The 21,535-nt window shown below is 36.8% G+C and overlaps 1 protein-coding gene across 1 annotated transcript in view; it reads right to left on the reverse strand.

Annotated features, from left to right (window-relative positions):
- Nucleotides 1–21,535, reverse strand: part of PLCL2 (phospholipase C like 2) — a 92,155-nt gene that overhangs the window by 14,919 nt on the left and 55,701 nt on the right. Inside the window, exon 6 of the mRNA XM_083376120.1 lies at nt 19,874–20,077. Coding sequence (XP_083232246.1) covers nt 19,874–20,077 — 204 coding nt within the window. The remainder of the gene's footprint in view (nt 1–19,873; nt 20,078–21,535) is intronic.

Raw genomic sequence — 21,535 nt, forward strand, 5'->3', positions numbered from 1 at the left:
TGTTGTGAAACTGACAGTACTGTTGGACTAGCCTGGAAAACAGGTATTTTGTTCACAACAATTACATCTGTCATTTTGAAGGCACATTTTTGACAGTCAGTTGGTAAATGTGAAAGCCATCTTCTATGGCAACCATTTTATGACAGCATTCATGATATGTTAAAATTCCAGAGATGTTCAATGGTTAAAAATAGCTGTCTGCTTCCAAGATAGCTATCTACCACTTGGAGTAAATATTAAGCTTTTGGAGATGGATTAGTACATGTATCATGTAATGTAAGGGGAAATGAGCATAATTTCAAAATTTGTTTTTTCTGTTCTTTGTTAGTATGCTAAACTCTTTCTAACCTTGGTGGCTTTACACATTCTTTTAAATTATCTTTCAGAAATTCGTAACTGCTATAAAGACATATTGTTAAAATTTAGCAATATGTCTCTATAAAATTGTTAACATGCTGCAACATACATACATTACCAACATCATGTTGGTAATAAAAGGTAAAATATTTTAGAAATCTTTTATTAAGAACTTTAATAGCAAAAGTTTGAAAGTGATCTATGAATTAATACATTAATGTGGTAAACAATGTGGTTTGCGAGGACACAATGGTGGCAGTGAAAACTATAGAAATTATATTTTCTGTTTCTGATCTCATGCCTTTACTTTTCAAGTTTATTATTCCTTTTTTCATATTTTATATAAATTTAACCTCCAAATGTGGTGAGTATATCTTTATGCATATTTATAATAGTAATCATCTTATCCATTTCCTCCTGAAAATCATTTTATTTTTACAACATTATAATGTAGCAATATGTTCTGAGTTTGGTAAAGTACAGGCCTCTTCTTAGCAGTTAAGAAAAGCTTAGTACAGTGCAAAAGATAAAAAGATCTTCCAAACAAGACAAAAATCAATAGTAACCTCATTACAATACTACTCGGGTTAGGCCCAGACTGTCCAAGACAATTCATAATGAAGCAGAATCAATATCTCTATTGCTCTAAGTGCTGTCCAAAATTGCCAATATAAAGAAATCTTTCTGGGTGTTACTTATACAATACTAGTTATGATTATACAATTGTTGGCAAAGATTAAAATAGTGAATTTATTGTAATCTCCAATTAATCTAAAAATGTGTACCATTAAAAAAAGCATGTATCACATCGTAACATAAAAATGCCAATACAGTAAACCACAGCTTCAGAATTTGTTTCAAGTACTATAAATAATAATAATAATAACAACAACACCCAGTGAGGTACTACCTTGATGTGGTTGTGGGTCATGTGTACTCTGAGGAAGATGAGAGCTATGCCAGAGGTTCAACCATACTGGACAGGTCTCATCGGAGAAGACAAAGAGTGTCTCTCCCATAAAAAATATGGTGAGACGTAAATTTCAGAATACCATACTGGCTCGGATGTTGCCCGGGTTAACAAGGTCCATGCTACATGTTGGGGTTCCTGGATATCTGGTGAAAAATGGGTTACAGTACTCAGGACTGTTGGCTGAGCAACCAGGGCCAGCAGTTGCAGAAATACTGGAAGAAAAGATGTTTACTTGTCGCAAATACACAGTGATTGAAAACAAAGAAATAATGATCTGTTATTTCAGATCAAGTCCAACAAGAGGATATCTAAAACGAATGCACCAGTTCTGGAAAGAACAACATCCAGAATCAGAAATAATAGAACAGAGACTAGCAGATCAATGCCGATTTATAATACTAAATAAAGTATTCACAGAAACAGAATTGGACAAAGTGCAAAGGTTTACCCAGGGCAAAGAAATCAAAGCCTTGCCAGAAGTAATTCAGAATGTAGAGGCAAGCCAGGGGGAGTTGGCAGTGAAAGAATCCAGCAGATATATACAACTGTTCTCATTTGGAAACCAGGCACCTCTTCCTCAGTAAGAACAAAGCCCTCTAACTAAAGAAATAAAAGAATTGAAACAAAGAATAACTGAGCATCTAGAACAGCACAAAAACAACAGAATAAGGCTGTCTGCATTGAAACTTGTTCCAAAGAAACAGCTAGCACAAGCATTAAAAGATGCAAATACTGCAATATCAAGTATAAGCACCAATTCACTGCAAGAAACAAACCAGCTAATGTACAGCACAGCTGCAGTTATAACTGAATATCTGGGATGCAAAATCAACAAAGAAGAAAAACAAACAAACAGTGCACCACAAAAATGGAAGTTTAGACTAGAAAATAAGATCAGCAAGTTAAGATCACATGCAAGCAAGCTAGAACAGATGAAAGAAAAGAAGCTGAAGAACAAGAAGACCAAAGAATACCTAATCAAGAAATACCACTTAGAAACAAGGAAGATCAAGGGAGTACTGGAAACAATAAAGCAGCAAAAAACAGCTATAGCCAGGAAAATCAGTGGATACGAAGCTTGAATTACAAATTTTAGGCAGAACCTGCAATTTCAATCCAATCAGAAACATTTCTACCAATCCATCAATGGAGAAACTGCAATGAATCGGTCAGTACCTGACAAGGAAGAAACAGTGCAGTTCTAGAAGCAGATATGGGATAACCCAAAGAAAAACAACAAGGAGGCAGCTTGGTTAAAAGAGGCGGATGCAAATAAAACAGAAGTTGAAATGAAAGAACTGGTAATAACAACAAAAATTGTATAAAAAAGAGCAAGGAAGATCAAAAATTGGTCAGCATCAGGTGAAGATGAACTGCATACATTTTGGTTGAAACATCTAACTGTTATATACCCACTCATTGCCAAGCAGTTCAACAATATACACAAGGAGGAAAAATTGAAAAGTGGCTAACAACTGGGAAAACATACCTAATAATGAAAAATCCAGCAAAAGGGGCAACACCAGGCAACTACAGGCCAATTCAAATTGCTAACTGGTGTGGTAGCTGATGCAGTACAACGGCATCTAGTTGAAAACAATCTCTTTCCACCCGAGCAGAAAGGAAACCGTCCCAATAGCAGAGGAACAAAAGATCAACTCCTAATAGACAAAATGATCTTGGAAAACTGCAAGAAAAGGAAGACTAACCTGAATGTGGCATGGATTGACTACAAAAAGGCATTTAATTGTCTGCCACATGACTGGATAATCAAGTGTCTAGAAATAACAGGAGTCAGTAGAAACATCAGAAAATTTGTGCAAAAATCGATGGCACAATGGAAGACACAGTTGCAGGTCAATGGTGAAAGACTGGGAGAGGTTAATATCAAGAGAGGAATATTTCAAGGAGATTCATTATCACCACTACTATTTGTTATTGCACTGTTTCCTCTGTCAACAATACTGAATAACTCAGGACATGGCTATCAAACATCAAAACCATCTGCCACACTATCCCACCTCCTTTACATGGATGATCTGAAGCTGTATGGAAAAACAGCATCTGAAATAGAATTGCTGCTGAACACTGTCCGTATATATAGCCAGGATATTGCAATGGAGTTTGGCTTGGACAAATGTGCCACACTTACTCTCAAACAAGGAAAAATAGTGAAAACTGAAGGAATCAAGATGCCCCATGAAAATAACATTAAAAGTCTGGATAAGGAAGTATACTACAAATACTTGGGTATCCTTCAAGCTGACAACATCAAGCACACTGAAATCAAGAAAAAGATTAGAGAGGTGAATACATCAAGAGAGTGAAGATCTTAAAGTCCAAACTCAATGGAGGAAATACCGTGAAGGCAATTAACACCTGGGCAATTCCAGTCATTAGATACACAGCTGGAATAGTGCACTGGACTCAAGCACAACTAAAAGCAAAGGATAGGAAGACCAGAAAAATAATGACAATGAACCATGCCCTTCATCCACGCAGTGACATTGACAGACTCTATCTACCAAGGCAAATAGGTGGACGTGAAATGCTGCAAGTACATCAGATGGTTGAAGAAGAAAAAATGGCTTTGGAAGAATATCTGAAGGACAATGATGAAGATGCACTGAAATTAGTATATCAGGAAGGCTTACTCACTACTGGAGAGACCAAACTGGCCTACAAGAAAGACCAAATGAAGAACAGAATAGAGGCATGGGAAGACAAAGCATTACATGGCCAGTACATTAAAAAATAACTGGGAAAGCATATAATAACAAGACCTGGCAATGGCCAAGAGCAGGAATGTTGAAGAAAGAGACCGAGGGACTAATTCTGGCCGCACAAGACCAAGCCTTAAGGACAAATGCATACAAAGTCAAAATTGAGAAGACAGCAACAATAAGTGCCACCTAGCAAAGAAGCTGAAGAAACAGTGGACCACCTGGTAAGCTGCTGCAAGAAGATCGCACAGACTGACTACAAGCAGCAGCATGACAAAGTAGCAACAATGGTGAATTGGAAGATCTGCAAGAAATATCATTTGCCAGTAAGCAAGAACTGGTGAGATCATAAAATAGAGAAAGTCATAGAAAATGATAAAGTTAAACTGCTCTGGGACTTCAGAATTCAAACAGACAAGCACCTGCAACATAACACCCTGGACTTAACAATAGTCAAAAAAGTCTGGATAGTGGACGTGGCAGTACCTGGAGACAGCAGAATAGAGAAAGAACTGGAGAAGATAACAAAATACAAAGACCTACAAATAGAAATATAAAGACTGTGGCAGAGGCAAGCAAGGGTAGTACCAATAGTAATAGGCGCCTTAGGTGCAATCCCAAAACAACTGGAGCACCACTTGAACACCATTGGCATTGACAAATTCACCATTAGTCAAATGCAAAAGGCGGCCTTACTAAGAACAGCTTCCATCCTGCAACGATATCTGTAATACCATCAAACATCCATATCTGCCTATCCCACGTCCTTGGTAAGGACTCGATAGGTAGACAAAAATGCCAAATCCAATCTGAACATCTGGCTGTGTGATTAATAATAATAATAATAATAATAATAATAATAATAATAATAATAATAATAATAACAATAACAACAACAACAACAACATTGGAAGGGACCTTGGAGGTCATCTAGTCCAACCCCCTGCTCAGGCAGGAAACCCTATGCCATTTCAGACGAATGGCTGTACAGTCTCTTCTTAAAAATTTCCAGTGTTGGAGCATTCACTACTTCTGGAGGCAGGTTGTTCCACTGATTAATTGTTCTAACTGTCAGGGCGTTTCTCCTTAGTTCTAGGTTGCTTCTCTCCTTGATTAGTTTCCATCCATTGCTTTTTGTCCTGCCTTCAGGTGCTTTGGAGAATAGCTTGACTCCCTCTTCTTTGTGGCAGCCCCTGAGATATTGGAACACTGCTATCATGTCCCCCTCGTCCTTCTCTTCATTAAAATAGACATGCCCAATTCCAGCAACGGTTCCTCATATGTTTTATAGCCTCCAGACCTCTAATTATCTTTGTTGCTCTTCTCTGCACTCTTTCTAGAGTCTCAACATCTTTTTTGCATCGTGGTGACCAAAACTGGATGCAGTATTCCAAGTGTAGCCATACCAAGGCATTGTAAAGTGGTATTAATACTTCATGTGATCTTGATTCTATCCCTCTGTTAATGCAGCGTAACACTGTGTTGGCTTTCTTGGCAGGTGCAGCACACTGCTGGCTGATATCTAAGTGATTGTCCACATGAACTCTGAGATCCCTCTTACAGTTACTACTACCACTTATACTATACCTGTGCATTTGTTTTTTTCTTGCCTAAATGTAGAACTTTACTTGTTTCACCATTGAATTTCATTTTATTAGATAGCACCCAGTGTTCCAGTTTGTTCAGATCCTCCTGTATCTTAAGCCTATCTTCTGGAATGTTGGCTATTCCTGCCAGCTTGGTGTCGTCTGCAAATTTGATGAGTTCCCCATCTATCCCTTCATCTAAATCGTTGATGAAGATGTCGAAGAGCACTGGGCCTAGAACAGAGCCCTGTGGCATCCCACTACACACTTCGCTCCATGTAGATGCAGTTCCACTGAGGACCACAAGCTGAAGACAACCGGTCAGCCAGCTACGAATCCATCTGGTGGTGATACTGTCTAACCCACATTTTTCTATCTTATCAAGTAGCAGGTTGTGATCTACTTTATCAAATGCCTTACTGAAGTCCAAGTAAATTATATCCACAGCATTCCTTTGGTCCACTAATTTTGTCACTTGGTCAAAGAATGCAATAATAATAAATAACAAATGTGGGAAATAATTAAAATTTAAAATAAAAATAAATGATAAGCTGTAAGGCAATTAAGTTACATTTTCAGATAAATTACTGACTTCTTAAGAAAAGCCTAGCAACTTTTTTAATGTTTGTATGCTAAAGCTGACTTTCTGTTTCAGGCAACTTTCTGTTCTTCCTTTTAAGAACAGGACTAATGATTCCTAGAATATGTCAAACTTGGCACACTCAAAAAACTTTCTTTTAGTTTCAATTCTATCATAATGGATATAATTACCATTTGGAATGAACATTACAATGATGCAGCATCAAAATAAGAATGATTCAGACCATTAAAACAGCACAACTTTAATGCAATTAATGCAGCTACATATTTTTTTCAAGTCTTAAAAACGTGTGCAGTAAATAGCATAAATGCATAGAACTCATATGAGAACCAAAGAACTTCTTTGAAGAACTGAAGTTCAAATGAAAAAATAAAAGCAGTTTTCCTTTTACATTTTGCTGCTTTCCAATTGCTATAAAAAAAAATAAACACAAAAAATAAAAAGGTAATCTATTCTACAGTAACATAATTCAAACTATTTTTCTTGTAAAATTCATACTCAAAACATAACACAATATTTTATATATATAAATGTTTATTGATTTTCTAATATTACATTCACATATTTGAAAAACAATGTGGCGGCTGAGTTACAATAATTCAGTAATGTGCAGATATCATTAGTACAACTCAAATTCTTAGAAGCAAAGGGCTTCTAATATAGATAAAATAGAACATAAGGGTAAGGTTGTGTATCAACAGGATCTTATTAAGGAAGCTTTTGTGGACTTTTATTCTAAATTATATGCTAAAGATAAGATTAATGAAGCAGATATTGATGCATATTTGAGGAATGCTAACATCCCGGTTCTTACACAAGAACAAAAGGAAGAGATTAATCAATTGATAACAGAAGAAGAAATTCTTTTAGCAATTAAACAATTGAAGGTGGATAAAGCGCCAGGCACGGATGGACTGACTGCTGTGTATTATAAAAACTTACAATTGGAGATGATAAAGCCATTAAGGGAATTGTTTCAGACAATTCAAAGGGGAGGAGGGGTGCCTCCGTCTTAGAGAACTGCTTTTATTTCTCTGATTCCTAAGGAAGATCAGGATGTCACTCAAGTAAGAAATTACAGACCAATATCACTTTTGAATACGGACTACAAGATATTTGCTAAGGTTTTAGCTAACAGATTGATGAGGGTATTGCAACAGATAATTCATGGTGATCAAACTGGGTTTATTAGTGGTAGACAAATGAAAAATAATGTGAGGCATATAGTAGACTTGTTGGAATTTTTGGAAAGGAACAACCAGATCCCTGCGGCGCTGATCTTTCTAGACGCCGAAAAAGCCTTTGATCAACTGGATTGGCAATTTTTGATGAAAGTATTAGATAAAATGAATTTTGGGGATAAATTCTTACAGCCAATTAGGGCATTATATCAAAAACAAACAGCCCGAATAATAGTAAATAATAGTTTGACTGAAGTATGTAATATTGAAAAGGGCACAAGACAAGGGTGTCCGTTATCACCTTTATTATTTGTTTTAACATTGGAGATATTATTGATTAAAATACGGAATTTGGAAAAAATTAAGGGAATTCAAATAAGAGATCAGGATTATAGATTGAGGGCGTTTGCAGACGATCTGGTTGTTACGGTAACTCAGCCAGAAAATTCTGTTGTGGACCTGATGGAGATAATAATGCAATATGGGAAGGTTTCTGGATTCAAGGTTAATATACAAAAACCTAAAATATTGGCTAAAAATATGACAGTATTGCAAAAGGACCTTTTAGCAGGGTTAACTGGATTTGAGATTGTTAAAAGGGTTAAATATTTGGGGGTGTATTTGTCACCCTCAAATGCAAAGTTATATAAAAATAATTATGAAAAGTTATGGGGAAAAATTCAAAAAGAATTGGAGAGCTGGAAATAATTACAATTGTCTCTACTGGGAAGAATTGCAGCAGTGAAAATGAATGTTTTGCCAAAATTTTTTTTTTTATTTCAAATGATACCTATTCTTAAAAAAGACTCAAATTTGGAGGAATGGCAAAAGGGTATCAATAAATTTGTATGGGCAGGGAAAAGGCCACGAGTTAAATTTAAGATTATGCAGGATACGCGTGAAAGAGGTGGTCTTAAAATGCCCAATTTTAAATTATATTATGAAGCTGCTGCGTTGTCAGCGATAAGTGACTGGATTAATTTAACACAAGGGAGATTATTAAATCTTGAAGGCCACGACTTGTTATTTGGCTGGCATGCATATTTATTGTATGATAAGAAGGTAGATAATGTGTTTAAGGTGCATATTTTTAGACATGCCTTGTTGAGAGTTTGGAAAAAGTATAGACATAAGTTAAATTACAAGATACCTTTATGGGCAATACCAAAATACGCAATAGAAAACATAAATGTTGGGTTCAAACATGATGTGACTACATATAAGGAAATCCTAAGTTTGGAGAGGAACGTATGGTGTTTGAAGCCGTATAATTTTCTACGAGAAGAGAAGATTGTTCAAACCTGGTTTCAATATGGTCAATTACGGGCCAGGTGGAAAGATCAGAAAATTGGTTTTTCAATGACTGATGAAAATCTGGTAAAGCAAATTAGAAATCAGGGTCCAGCACATATCAAACGGATATATCTTGCATTGATAGAAATTGACTCAGAAACAGAACTTGTTAAAGATTGTATGATAAAGTGGGCTCAGAATATTCAAGAAGTTATCACAATGGATACTTGGGAAAAGATCTGGGTGAGGAACGTAAAATTTACGCAGGCTCAAAATTTAAGAGAGAATTTTTATAAAATGTTTTATAGGTGGCATCTAGATCCTAAAAAGCTTGCAAGTATGTATCCGAACTATCAACCTAAATGTTGAAGATGTGGTGGCGAAGACGCAACATACTTTCACGTATGGTGGACCTGTAAAAAGGTTAAAGCTTTTTGGATTAAAATCTGGTGGAATATGCAGAAGATATTTAAGCAAAGGATAAAGTTTTGTCCGCAATTGTTTTTATTGGGCATAATTACGGATACTGGACACTAAGTTGATGTTGAACTTAATTACGGCAGCAAGACTTTTAGTAGGTCATTATTGGAAGAAGGAGGAACTGCCGACTATAGAAGAATGGACTTTAAAAGTTTCTGACCTGGCGGAAATGGCAAAGATATCGGCTTATTTGAAAGACCATTCGCAACAACGTTATATTATGGAGTGGAAAAAGTGGATTGATTACATCCAGAACAAATATGGAACCAAAAAGTTTCATTTAGCATTTGTATAAGTTTTGATGTGATATTAGTATTGCTTGTAGTCATTTTATACAAGCTAGAGTGCGATAGACTTAATAGCTTATTGTTGTTAGCATATGGTTGTTTATGATTGCTTTTATTTTTATACCTTGTATTTAGCTCTGGGAAAGTCGGGGAGGGGGAGAGGGGAGGGGGGAGGGTTAGGGAGGGCTAGGAAGGGTTGGGTAGGGGGTGGGGGGAGGGATTGTTAAAGATAAAATGTATTGAAAAACTTTTCAATAAAAAAAAAATTCTTACCATAGATATTCCCTCTCTTTCCCCCCTTAAGTCCTAGATGAAGCGGATTATCTAGACCCGTACCAATCGGGTTTCAGGCCCGGGTACAGCACAGAGACGGCATTGGTAGCTCTGGTGAATGATCTCTGGAGGGCTCGGGACAGGGGACATTCCTCTGTCCTAGTCCTATTAGACCTCTCAGCGGCGTTCAATACCATCGACCATGGTATCCTGCTACAGCGTCTCAGGGGATTGGGAGGCACAGTCTTGCAGTGGTTCTCCTATCTCCTGGGACGTTCGCAGTCGGTGTTGGCAGGGGGGCAGAGGTCGACCTTGAGGTCTCTCATTTGTGGAGTTCCTCAGGGGTCGGTCCTCTCGCCTCTCCTGTTCAACATCTACATGAAACCGCTGGGTGAGATCATTCGTGGTTTCGGAGTTGGGTATCATCAGTATTGTCATTATCATCCGTATGCTGATGATACCCAGCTTTTTATTTCGACCCCAAACCACCCCAGTGATGCCCTCGACGTGATGTCCCGTTGCCTGGAAGCGGTTCGGGTCTGGATGGGGAGGAACAGACTTCAACTCAACCCTGACAAGACTGAGTGGCTGTGCTTACCGGCATCCCGGCATATTCAGAATATTCAATTTCTTTCTATGGGGGGTGAGCTATTACCCCCCGTAGATAGGGCTTGCAACTTGGGAGTCCTCCTAGATTCACGGCTTACTTTGGAAGATCACATGGTGGCCGTGACTAGGGGGGGCCTTCGCCTAGGTTCGCCTGGTCCGCCAGTTGCGGCCCTATCTAGACCGGGATGCCTTGTGTACGGTCACTCATGCGCTCGTGACCTCTCGTCTGGACTACTGCAATGCTCTCTACATGGGGCTGCCCTTGAGGACCACTCGGAGGCTCCAACTGGTACAGAATGCAGCCGCAAGAGTTGTGTTGGGAGTCTCCCGATACTCCCATGTTACACCTCTGCTCCGTGAGCTGCATTGGCTGCCAGTTGTCTTCCGGGTGAGATTCAAGGTACTGGTAATGGTGTTCAAGGCCCTACATGGCATGGGTCTGGAGTACCTTAGGGATCACCTGCTGCCGGCATCAACTTCCCTCCGCCTTGTGCGTTCCCACAGAGAGGGCCTCCTCAGGGTGCCACCGATCAGAGAATGTCGTTTGGTGGCCCCCAGGGGGAGGTCCTTCTCTGTGGGCGCCCCGGATTTATGGAATCGGTTGCCGGTGGAGCTCTGGATGGCGCCCGACCTTCGCTCCTTCCGGCGCGATCTGAAGACGCATTTATTTGAACAAGCCGGCTTGGCCTGATGGGGGATGGGTTGGGTTTGTATTGTCATTTTAATATATGTATTTACTGTTTTTTAGCTTGGGCATATGTTTAATTCTTTTTTTAACTTTTGTATTTTTTGTATTTTTAAATGGTTGCCCTGTTCACCGCTCGAGTCCTCCGAGAGAAGGGCGGTATATTAATAAAATTATTATTATTATTATTATTATTATTATTATTATTATTATTATTATTATATATTGACTATATTTAAATTGATACAAATATGAGTCTATCAATCAAATAAGAGTTTTCTAACATTTATCAATAGCTTTTAGTTTTTTTATATATCTCAATTGTTTAGATATTCCATCTTTTAGACAATTAATGACCTAATATATTTTTCCAAATTCTAATTTCAATTAATAATTAAATTTAACATTTCATATTTATCATTTCCACACTTTTAAATGATCCCAATTCCTTTATCACCATTCCTCACAAAATCTAATATTCAGGATACACATCTTATCTTTATTCATTCTGACCATTTACATCGACAAATTAGTAAAATAATATAATATTCTTGTTTTTTAAGTTTTCAAATACCTTAAGTTTAATAACCAACAGTTTTTTTAGTTCAGCATTTAATACTTCCTCTTTTCCCCTCAACCTTTACACATAAATCAATATTCAGATTTAGCTATTAGTACTTATACTTCTACGTTTTAGATAACCAAAGTTGTCTTTATCTCAATTCATAACCAAATCTTATATTCTAAATATACATCTTAACTATTAGAATGTATTCTATTTTAATTCTATACTTATGTCAATCTTCCACTCTTTTTCAGTCTTATTCTAGCTTTCTTTCTCTGCCATGTTGTCTTCCATGTCTGCGCTTTTGAATCGTCAAGCACCTCTTCTTGTATTGTTGTGCCCATTATTTGGCATTGGAAACACCATTCAGTCGCCATTTTTAAAAGAAGTTTAGTAGATCTGGCAAGATTGTTTGTTTTTCCCACTTGCTGTAGTTGTCCTAAGCTATTTATCTTTTCTTCCATCTGTTCTTTTGGCTCCTCAAGATCATAGTATTTAGTTGTTCCACTTTTTCTGTTGTATTCTGTATAGATAGTTCTTTGGTTATACTCATAGTTTGAGTTTGCCTCTCCAGCTTATCTTCGTTTTATTCTGAAATTTCTTATTTCATCCCCAACTGTAATAAGGGTCTGCAGTATTTTTTTCAGCATACAGTGTGTGTGCTCCTGATCTTCTTCTATAGTGCTATGTTAATACAGACTTTACAGTCAGGGAATCCACTCAGTGAAGGACGCAGCTGAGCTTTCCCACAGCTGATATCAAAGTTACAGGTGTCTTATCTACTTTCTGGGCTGTCAGCCAAGTCTCTTTAAATAATAACAAGTTAAAGTCTCAAATTAGCCACAAGATGTCGCCCCTGAGCTGCTTTAATCTTTTCAATTTTACTTCTATTTTGAAAAGTCCAGATTTTCAGGCAAAAATTAGAGAATAGCAGATAGTGAATAAAGTCTTTTAATCCACAATTTTAAGAGATAGAATTCCAATGAGTGATCCAATTTGTTTTCCTTTTCCCCCCCTCAATGTTTAGCTCCCCTGAATAGTCGATCGCCACTGTTTCTAAAGGGAGGGTTAAAATCCCCCCTCCCTCTCACTGGGGGAAAATACTTATGCAGCTTATGCAGGTACAAAAATAAGTCAGGATTTAAGAGAGGTAATTCTCACCCAATCTTCTATACTGCTTTAAGGTTGCCAGATGGTAACTGTAACTTTGGCTGTCCTCAGCCTAGTGACGGGCCATAATCCTATGGCCGGTCTTTCATCCGCCAGTTTGGAGAGAATTGCCTGCTCCAACGGGAGAGCTACTGCTCTTCCGCGATCCAGTGAAAGCCCCTCCTTCCTGGTCTCCTCCACGGGGAGAATTTTAACCCTTTTCAGGGTCCCCCAGGAATATATAACACAATATTTTCATAATATCTACAAATATGTCTAATTACCATAGTGATTTTTTTAATGAAAGTTAATGAATTTTCAAGATAATGCATTATTATTTATTGCAAGGATATAAACATACAAAACTATGTTCCTCCACTGGTAGTCCTTGACTTATGATCATAATTGGGACTAGAATTTCCATTTTAAGTCATTGTGATAATAAATCATGATAAATTTATGACAATTTTTGCAGCAATTATTAAGCAAATTGCAGGATTAAGCAAATCCAGCTTCCCCAATGGGAAATTGGCAAAAAAAGATCACAAATCCCAATCACATGGACCATAGATGCTGCAACTGATTGTAAATATGAGCAATTTAATTTAGTTGTAAGTCAAGGACTACTTGTATTTTCATTTTTATTTCACTTTCTTATCTAAAAGGCCTCAACTTGGGGCCATTTGGTAAATTGTTCAGAAAACAAAATCAGTCTGAACTTTTCATTAGCAAAAACCAAGCACAAAATTGTATGCATATTTTGAGTAAGATATATTCTCAAATCCACACTGGTTATAAATGGATTATCTACACTTAATTATTAGTTCATTCCAAAATTGTCACCTATAAATTGTATATATTTTAGAAATATAAACCTTCATCCTTAAAGAATGCTTTTTCCCCTCTATATCTTGCCTCTGTATCTACCTCACAGGATGGTGGTGGTGAGACAAACAATAGGGAACACTACATATACAATTCTATATGAAAGAAAGGACAACAATTTACAAATAAATGTAAATGTTTTTAATTCAATAACATATACTAAATTTATAAGACAAATTCTATCACTGTTAAATCTCCCTATAGAAAAATAAAGTAATATACTGCAATGTAATTCCATGCTATCCAGAGACATTTTAATTAAGTAAAAATGCTCATTTGAAACTAGCTGTAATAATCATATCTTTCATCTACTATTCAGCATATATTTCCATCTATTATGGCTTAATCTCCTGTATTTTTTTAAATAATCACTGTTATTTTTATTATTGTTTACTTAAAAGTCTTAAAAATATTTTTCAAATTAAGTTTCCTCTTTGCCATCTTGTGTTAATGATTTTATTTGCTGTAGGATTTTTTTATGATTGATGATTTTAATGTTTTCTAATATTTTTATGTTGTAATGTAAGCTGTCCAGAGTCCATGGACACGAGATGGGTAGCAAATAAATTTAATAATTTATGGTTTAAGTTTATGCTCTCTCAAAAAAGCAAATTTCTAAGCAAAATTCAAAGCAAAAAACATGATATAATTTGTTTGCATACTTTAAAATTTTAATTTAAGGTTCTACTATTAAGTTTATAGTCATGAATACTGGTAATAATTCCTATATCAATATAGAAAATGGGCATCATCAGAACAAATGAGGAATTCTGGTGATCGAAGTCCACATATCTTAAAGTCGCCAAGATTTAAAACGTATTGAAATATAGTACAGTCTTCCTTTTACACAGAGCCTATACATCTTGTTGTTTTTAGCTGCGAAGTCATGTCCGACCCATCGCGACCCCATGGACAATGTTCCTTCAGGCCTTCCTGTCAATCAATCTTCTGGAGTCCATTTAAGCTTACGCCTACTGTTTCAGTGACTCCATCCAGCCACCTCATTCTCTGTCGTCCCCTTCTTCTCTTGCCCTCAACCTTTCCCAGCATTAGGCTCTTCTCCAGTGAGTCCTTCCTTCTCATTAGGTGGCCAAAGTATTTGAGTTTCAACTTCAGGATCTGGCCTTCTAAAGAGCAGTTAGGGTTGATTTCCTCTAAGACTGACCAGTTTGATCACCTTGCAGTCCAAGGGACTCGCAGGAGTCTTCTCCAGCACCATAGTTCAAAGGCCTCAATTCTTTGGTGCTCAGCCTTTCTTATGGTCCAACTTTCACTGCCATACATTGCAACTGGGAAGACTATACGCACTTTTGTTGACAGGGTGATGTCTCTGCTTTTTAGTGTGCTGTCTAGATTTGCCATGGCTTTCCTCCCGAGGAGCAAGCGTCTTTTAATTTTTTGGCTACAGTCCCCATCTGCAGTGATCTTGGAGCCCAGGACAATAAAATCTGTCACTACCTCCATTTCTTCCCCATCTATTTGCCAGGAATTGAGAGGGCCGGATGCCATGATCTTGGTTTTCTTAATGTTAAGTTTCAACCCAACTTTTGCACTCTTCTTCTTCACCCGCAACAAGAAGCTCTTCAGTTCTTCTTCACTTTGTGCCATTAGAGTGGTATCATCTGCATATCTTAGGTTGTTGATATTTCTCCTGGCAATCTTAATTCCAACTTTTGATTCATCTAGCCCTGCTTTTCTTATGATGTGCTCTGCATATGAGTTAAATAGGCAAGGCAACAGTATACAGCCTTGCTGGACTCCTTTCCCAATTTTGAACCAATCAGTGCTTCCGTGTCCAGTTCTCACAGTTGCTTTTTGGCCCACATATAGGTTTCTCAAGAGACAAATAAGATGGTCTGGTACGCCCATCTCTTTAAAAACCTGCCACAGTTTGTTGTGATCCAGAAAATCAAAGGCTTTAGCATAGTCAATGAAGCAAAACTCCCTAGCTTTCTCCATGATCCAGCGTATGTTGGCAATTTGATCTCTAGTCCCTCTGCCTCTTCGAAATCCTGCCTGTACTTCTGGTAGTTCTCAATCCACATACTGCTGGAGTCTAGCTTGTAGCATTTTAAGCATAACCTTACTAACATGTGAAATGAGTGCAATGGTGTGATAGTTTGAACATTCTTTGGCACTGCCTTTCTTTGGAATTGGAATGTAAACTGATCTTTTCCAATCCTGTGGCCACTGTTGAATTTTCCAAATTTGATGGCAAACTGAGTGTAGCACTTTTACCGCATCATCTTTTAAGATTTTGAATAGCTCAGCTGGAATACTGTCACCTCCACTAGCTTTGTTGTTGCTCAGCTTTTCTAAGGCCCACTTCACTTCACATTCTAGGATGTCTGGCTCAAGGTCAGTGACCACAAGTACAAAGTTGGTTTCAGTATGGGCAGTTACAAGCAAGATGGAAAGAAGATCAGAAAGCTGGTATTTCGATAAATGATGGAAATTTGGTAAAACAAATTAGAGATCAAGGTCAAGCAGGATATATAAGGAGGATATATAATGCACTGATAGAAATTGATTCAGAAACGGAACTTGTTAAGGATTGTATGATAAAGTGGCCCCGAACTTTCAGGAGGTTATAACAATGGATACTTGGTAAAAGACATGGGTCAGAAAAGTAAAATTTACACAGGCTGAAAATTTAAGAGAGAATTTTTACAAAATGTTTTATAGATGGCATTTAGATCCTAGAAAATTAGCAAGTATGTATCCGAACTGCCAGCCCAAATGTTGGAGGTGTGGTTGTGAGGATGCAACATATTATCATATATGGTGGACTTGTAAAAATGTTAAAGCTTTTTGGATTAAAGTTTAGTGGAATATGCAAAAGATATTCAAGAAAAAGATAAGGTTTTCTCCAGTTATTTCTGTTGGGTATTATTACGGATTGTACTGTCATAGATACTAAATTGATGTTGAATTTAATTACGGCAGCAAGACTTTTAGTAGCGCAATATTGGAAGAAGGAGGAACTGCCTACTATAGAAGAGTGGACTTTGAAAGTTTCAAACTTGGCGGAAATGGCAAAGATTTCAGCATATTTGAAAGAACAATCGCAACAGAGATATATTGTGGAATGGACAAGATGGATTGAATATATTCAGAACAAATACGGGACTAAAAAGTTTCATTTAGCATTTGAATAAGTATTAGTTTTATATGATGTATTATCAGTTATTTATTATTGGTTAGTAATTTAGTTATGTTTAAGGGGAGTTAAAGTGGGATAGAGTTTAACATGTTTCTTTTTAGTTAAGTAGCACATTTTAGCTTAAGTTTGTATTAGTTAATACCAGGGCTTTTTTTCTCATAGAACGCTCAGAACGGAGTTCCGGCACCTTTTTTGGAGGGAACCTTGTAGGGTAGGCAAGGCAGGTTGTATGACATGTGTGAGTTCCAGCACCTTTTTCCTTTACAAAAAAAGCACTGGTTCATACCCTGTATTCAGCTCTGGGAAGTCGGGGGGGAGGGCTAGGGAGGGCAAGGGAGAGGGTTGGGGGGGAAGGGAGTTTATGTTTTCAAAAAATGTATTTTAAAACTTTTCAATTAAAAAAAAAGGTCAGTGACCACTTCATCGTGGTTATCAGGAACGTTAAGCTCGTTCTTGTATAGTTCTTCTGTGTAATTTTGCCACCTCTTCTTAATCTCCTCTGCCTCTGTTAGGTCCCTGCCATTTTGGTCCTTTATCATGCCCATTTTTGCATGAAACGTTCCCTTCATCTCTCCAATTTTCTTGAAAAGATCTCTGGTCCTCCCTATTCTATTGTTTTCTTCTATTTCTTTGCACTGTTTATTTAAGAAGGCATTCTTATCTCTTCTAGCTATTCTCTGGAATTCTGCATTCAGTTGGGCGTATCTTTCTTTTTTTCCCTTGCCTTTCGCTTCCCTCCTTTCCTCAGCTATTTGCAAAGCTTCCTCAGACAGCCATTTTGCTTTCTTGCATTTCTTTTTCTTTGGGATGGTTTTAGTTGCTACCTCTTGTACAATGTTGCGAACCTCTGTCCATAATTCTTCAGGCACTCCGTCTATCAGATCTAATTCCTTAAATCTATTTGTCACCTCTACTGTATATTCAACAGGGATATGATTTAATTCATACCTGAGTGGCCTAGTGCTTTTCCCTACTTTCTTCAGTGTAAGCCTAAACTTTGCAACGAGAAGCTCATGGTCTGAGCCACAGTCAGCTCCTGGTCTTGTTTTTACTGACTGTATAGAGGTTCTCCATCTTTGGCTGCAGAGCACATAGTCAATCTGATTTCTGTGTTGACCGTCTGGTGATGTCCATGTGTAGAGCCATCTCTTGGGTTGTTGGAAAAGAGTGTTTGCTATGACCATCGTATTCTCTTGACAAAATTCTATCAGCCTTTGCCCTGCTTCATTTTGTACTCCAAGGCCAAACTTGCCTGTTATTCCGCTTATCTTTTGGCTTCCTACTTTAGCATTCCAATCCCCCATGATGATAAGGACATCATTTTTTTGGTGTTAGTTCTATAAGGTGCTTTAGGGCTTCATAGAACCGGTCAATTTCATCCTCTTCAGCACCGGTGGTTGGGGCATAGATTTGAACTACTGTGATATTGAATGGTTTGCCTTGGATTCGAACTGAGATCATTCTGTCATTTTGAGGATTGTATCCTAGTATTGCTTTTCCTACTCTTTTATTGACTATGAAGGCTACTCCATTTCTTCTGAGGGATTCTTGCCCGCAGTAGTATACCTGATGGTCATCTGAATTAAATTCACCCATTCCTGTCCATTTTAGTTCGCTGATTCCTAAGATGTCAATGTTCAGTCTTGTCATCTCTTGTTTGACCACGTCCAGCTTGCCTTGATTCATGGATCTTACATTCCAAGTTCCTATGGAGAAAAAATCTTTATAGCATCGGACTTTCCTTTCACCACCAGATACATCCACAGCTGAGCGTCCTTTCGGCTTTGGCCCAGTCGTTTCATTCTTTCTGGTGCTACTAGTACTAGCCCTCTGCTCTTCCCCAGTAGCATATTGGACACCTTCCAACCTGAGGGGCTCATCTTCCAGCGTCATATCGTTTTGCCTTTTGGTACTGTTCATAGGGTTTTCATGGCAAAGATACTGGAGTGGCTTGCCATTTCCTTCTCCAGTGGATCACGTTTTGTCAGAACTCTCTGCTATGGCCTGTCCGTCTTGGGTGGCCCTGCACAGCATAGCTCATAGCTTCATTGAATTATGCAAGCCCCTTTGCTACAACAAGGCAGTAATCCATGAAGGGGATTACATCTACACATCTGAAAAGCTGGGAGAAGATCCTTTTTACTCTTACAACTTGTGCAGTAGTTAATAGAATTATTCTCTAAATTTTACTTTTCACAAGAAATGGCGGTTGTGTGTTACAAACTGGGAAGGAAGCAAAGCCTGAGAAATTATAATCACTGCAATTTGCTAAATAAAATTTTATTTAGACTCAACCATATTCAGAAGTAGATCTGACTTATACTTAAGACCACACTTATTTCAGGCAATGATTTCAATAGACATGAAATGTTTATATTAAAAAAACCCCAACCATTTAAAAAGTCATCTTTGTGGAATCATCTCTACCATGTGCATTATATTTGTATTTCTATTAATTTAGAATGTATATACTGTAGGTTTAAAAAGATTTTTTAAACATGGAAAAGATATTCTAATCTTCAAAAAATAGTTACTAGAAATAAAACTGAATTTTATGGCTAGCTACAAATTTCAATACAGAATGTGATTTGTAGTTCATATTAATCATAACACATTAAATTCTTAAAAATAATTTTCCATTTTTATTGAACTACAAAGCTATACTCAGTATTATATATACTTGTGCAGCAAAATTATTAAATCAACTGAACAACAAATGCCCAAGCAAGATATATGCAAACATGTATACAATAAATTTTGTTTAATTGCAATAACTGATTTTCATAAATCAGTTTTTGTGCTAACCTCATACCTCTAGACATGTTCAGCAAGAATCCAAATAACTATAGAGGACAGCAAAGGGAAAATTTTGTGCCTCTGCAGTCCAGATCTGGTAACCATAATTAATCTCCAGAAACAATTCCTTCATGTTCATAGAGGTAATTTTCCAAGCAGCAGATGGGGGTTGAGGAAGAATTGCAGGACAGTAGACTTACATATTTAAGTCTATATAGACTGATATATAAATATAAGCGTTTCAAACTGGAAAAAAAGATTACTCACCATTTCATATGCTGTGATAATTTTTTTTAAAACTTCTGGAACAATCCCTTGCAATTCCATTGTGGGATACCGATCATTGAGATTTACCACAACCAAGGTTGTATTGTCAGATTTCACTAAGCGGCTAGACATTGCCACAATACATTGTATGAGATTTGCTACAGGAGCAAGCCCACACAACTCTTTAAATGAAACTACTGCATTCTATTTGGAAGAGAGAGAAAAAGAGTGAAATGATACTGTACTTGGTTACTTTATTAATAGACATCAAATAGTTTATAATATAGAAGTTATAACAGCTAAACTATTAAACAATACACATATAGATTCTGGGAAAATAACTACTTTTCCTATGCAATCAATCATCTATATTTATTTGCTGCATTTATAACAAATGCTCAATATTATAAATAAATTTTAAAAAAATTGCTAAGGAATCAATTCCATTTTTCACTTGTAACTGATAAAGACAGCTTGCTTTCTCATGCAGAAAAATACTGAGGTACCCATGTTGTAATTTTACATTATGGTCTCCATTTCAAAACCTCCTATGTTGAAAGTTTATAATATTTATCATGCAACTTTCTTATCCTTGGAGGTTTAAATAACTGTGGGTCATTCACTTAATTACTGAGTTTTTTTTAAAAAAAAAGTCACCAATTACTTATTTTGCCATAAAAATGAGATAAATGTTTTGATCTTTCCCATTTGTTGAATCTTAGCTCCACTTCAAACTCTGATTTCTAATTAAATACAGTAATGAAATAATGATTGCTATTTCGTTATGTAAATGAGCTTAAAAATATTCAAACTTAGTTGAGGCAGATAAATTAGCCTGTATCTACAATTGGTAAATTGCTCAACATATGAAAATATCTTCTCCACACATAATTTTCCACCAAACATACAGCTAAGTTCTTCCCAGTATTTCTTTAATGTATGTTTTTGTATAAATGGATGGGTAGATGGATAATTATGGCAAGAAAATGCAATGATGTAAATACAAGAAAAGTGAAGAAAAGAAAATGACCCCATAATACTAGATTCAGCATTTTCTCCAGCTTATCTTCCATCACTTCACTAAACATAGTACCTAATATTTATATACATTGCAAATCACTGCTAAAATAGACAACTGTAATTTAATAAAGAAGCCTTTAAAGAAAAACAATCTGTCATTTTAGCCTTGAAATTATTGTAATAAACAGACTGCTGACATAAGGAAATAGGTTCATTTATTTGATTGACATAAGTTTGCACAGTGTTTGGATTCATCAGCTATTTCAATTGCCTGTGCCAGTTTTCTTTGGGAAAATTGCCCAAGGATACTATCTGGCAACAATTTTTATACTGAAGGACTGACATTTAATTATTGACTAAATGTTAAGTTACAATTAAAAGCTTGTTCTCACCACTATGTATTCCAAGTTTACATAGTGGTATTTACTGAAGAAGCAGTTTTCCCTCAGTAAAAATACTCAAGCTTAAAATAAAAAAACCTGCTCCACATTTAATTTTCTTGTATGTTATTTATTAGATCTTTATACAACCTTCATTATTTTATAAATAACAACGTGATGAACATACCCAATACTCCCTTTTTCTTCCTATTTTCCTCACAGCTACAATCCTGTGAGATGGGTTGAACTGAAAAAGACTGCC

This window comes from Vipera ursinii (assembly GCF_947247035.1).
Source record: "Vipera ursinii genome assembly, chromosome: Z".
Lineage (NCBI taxonomy): Eukaryota > Metazoa > Chordata > Lepidosauria > Squamata > Viperidae > Vipera > Vipera ursinii.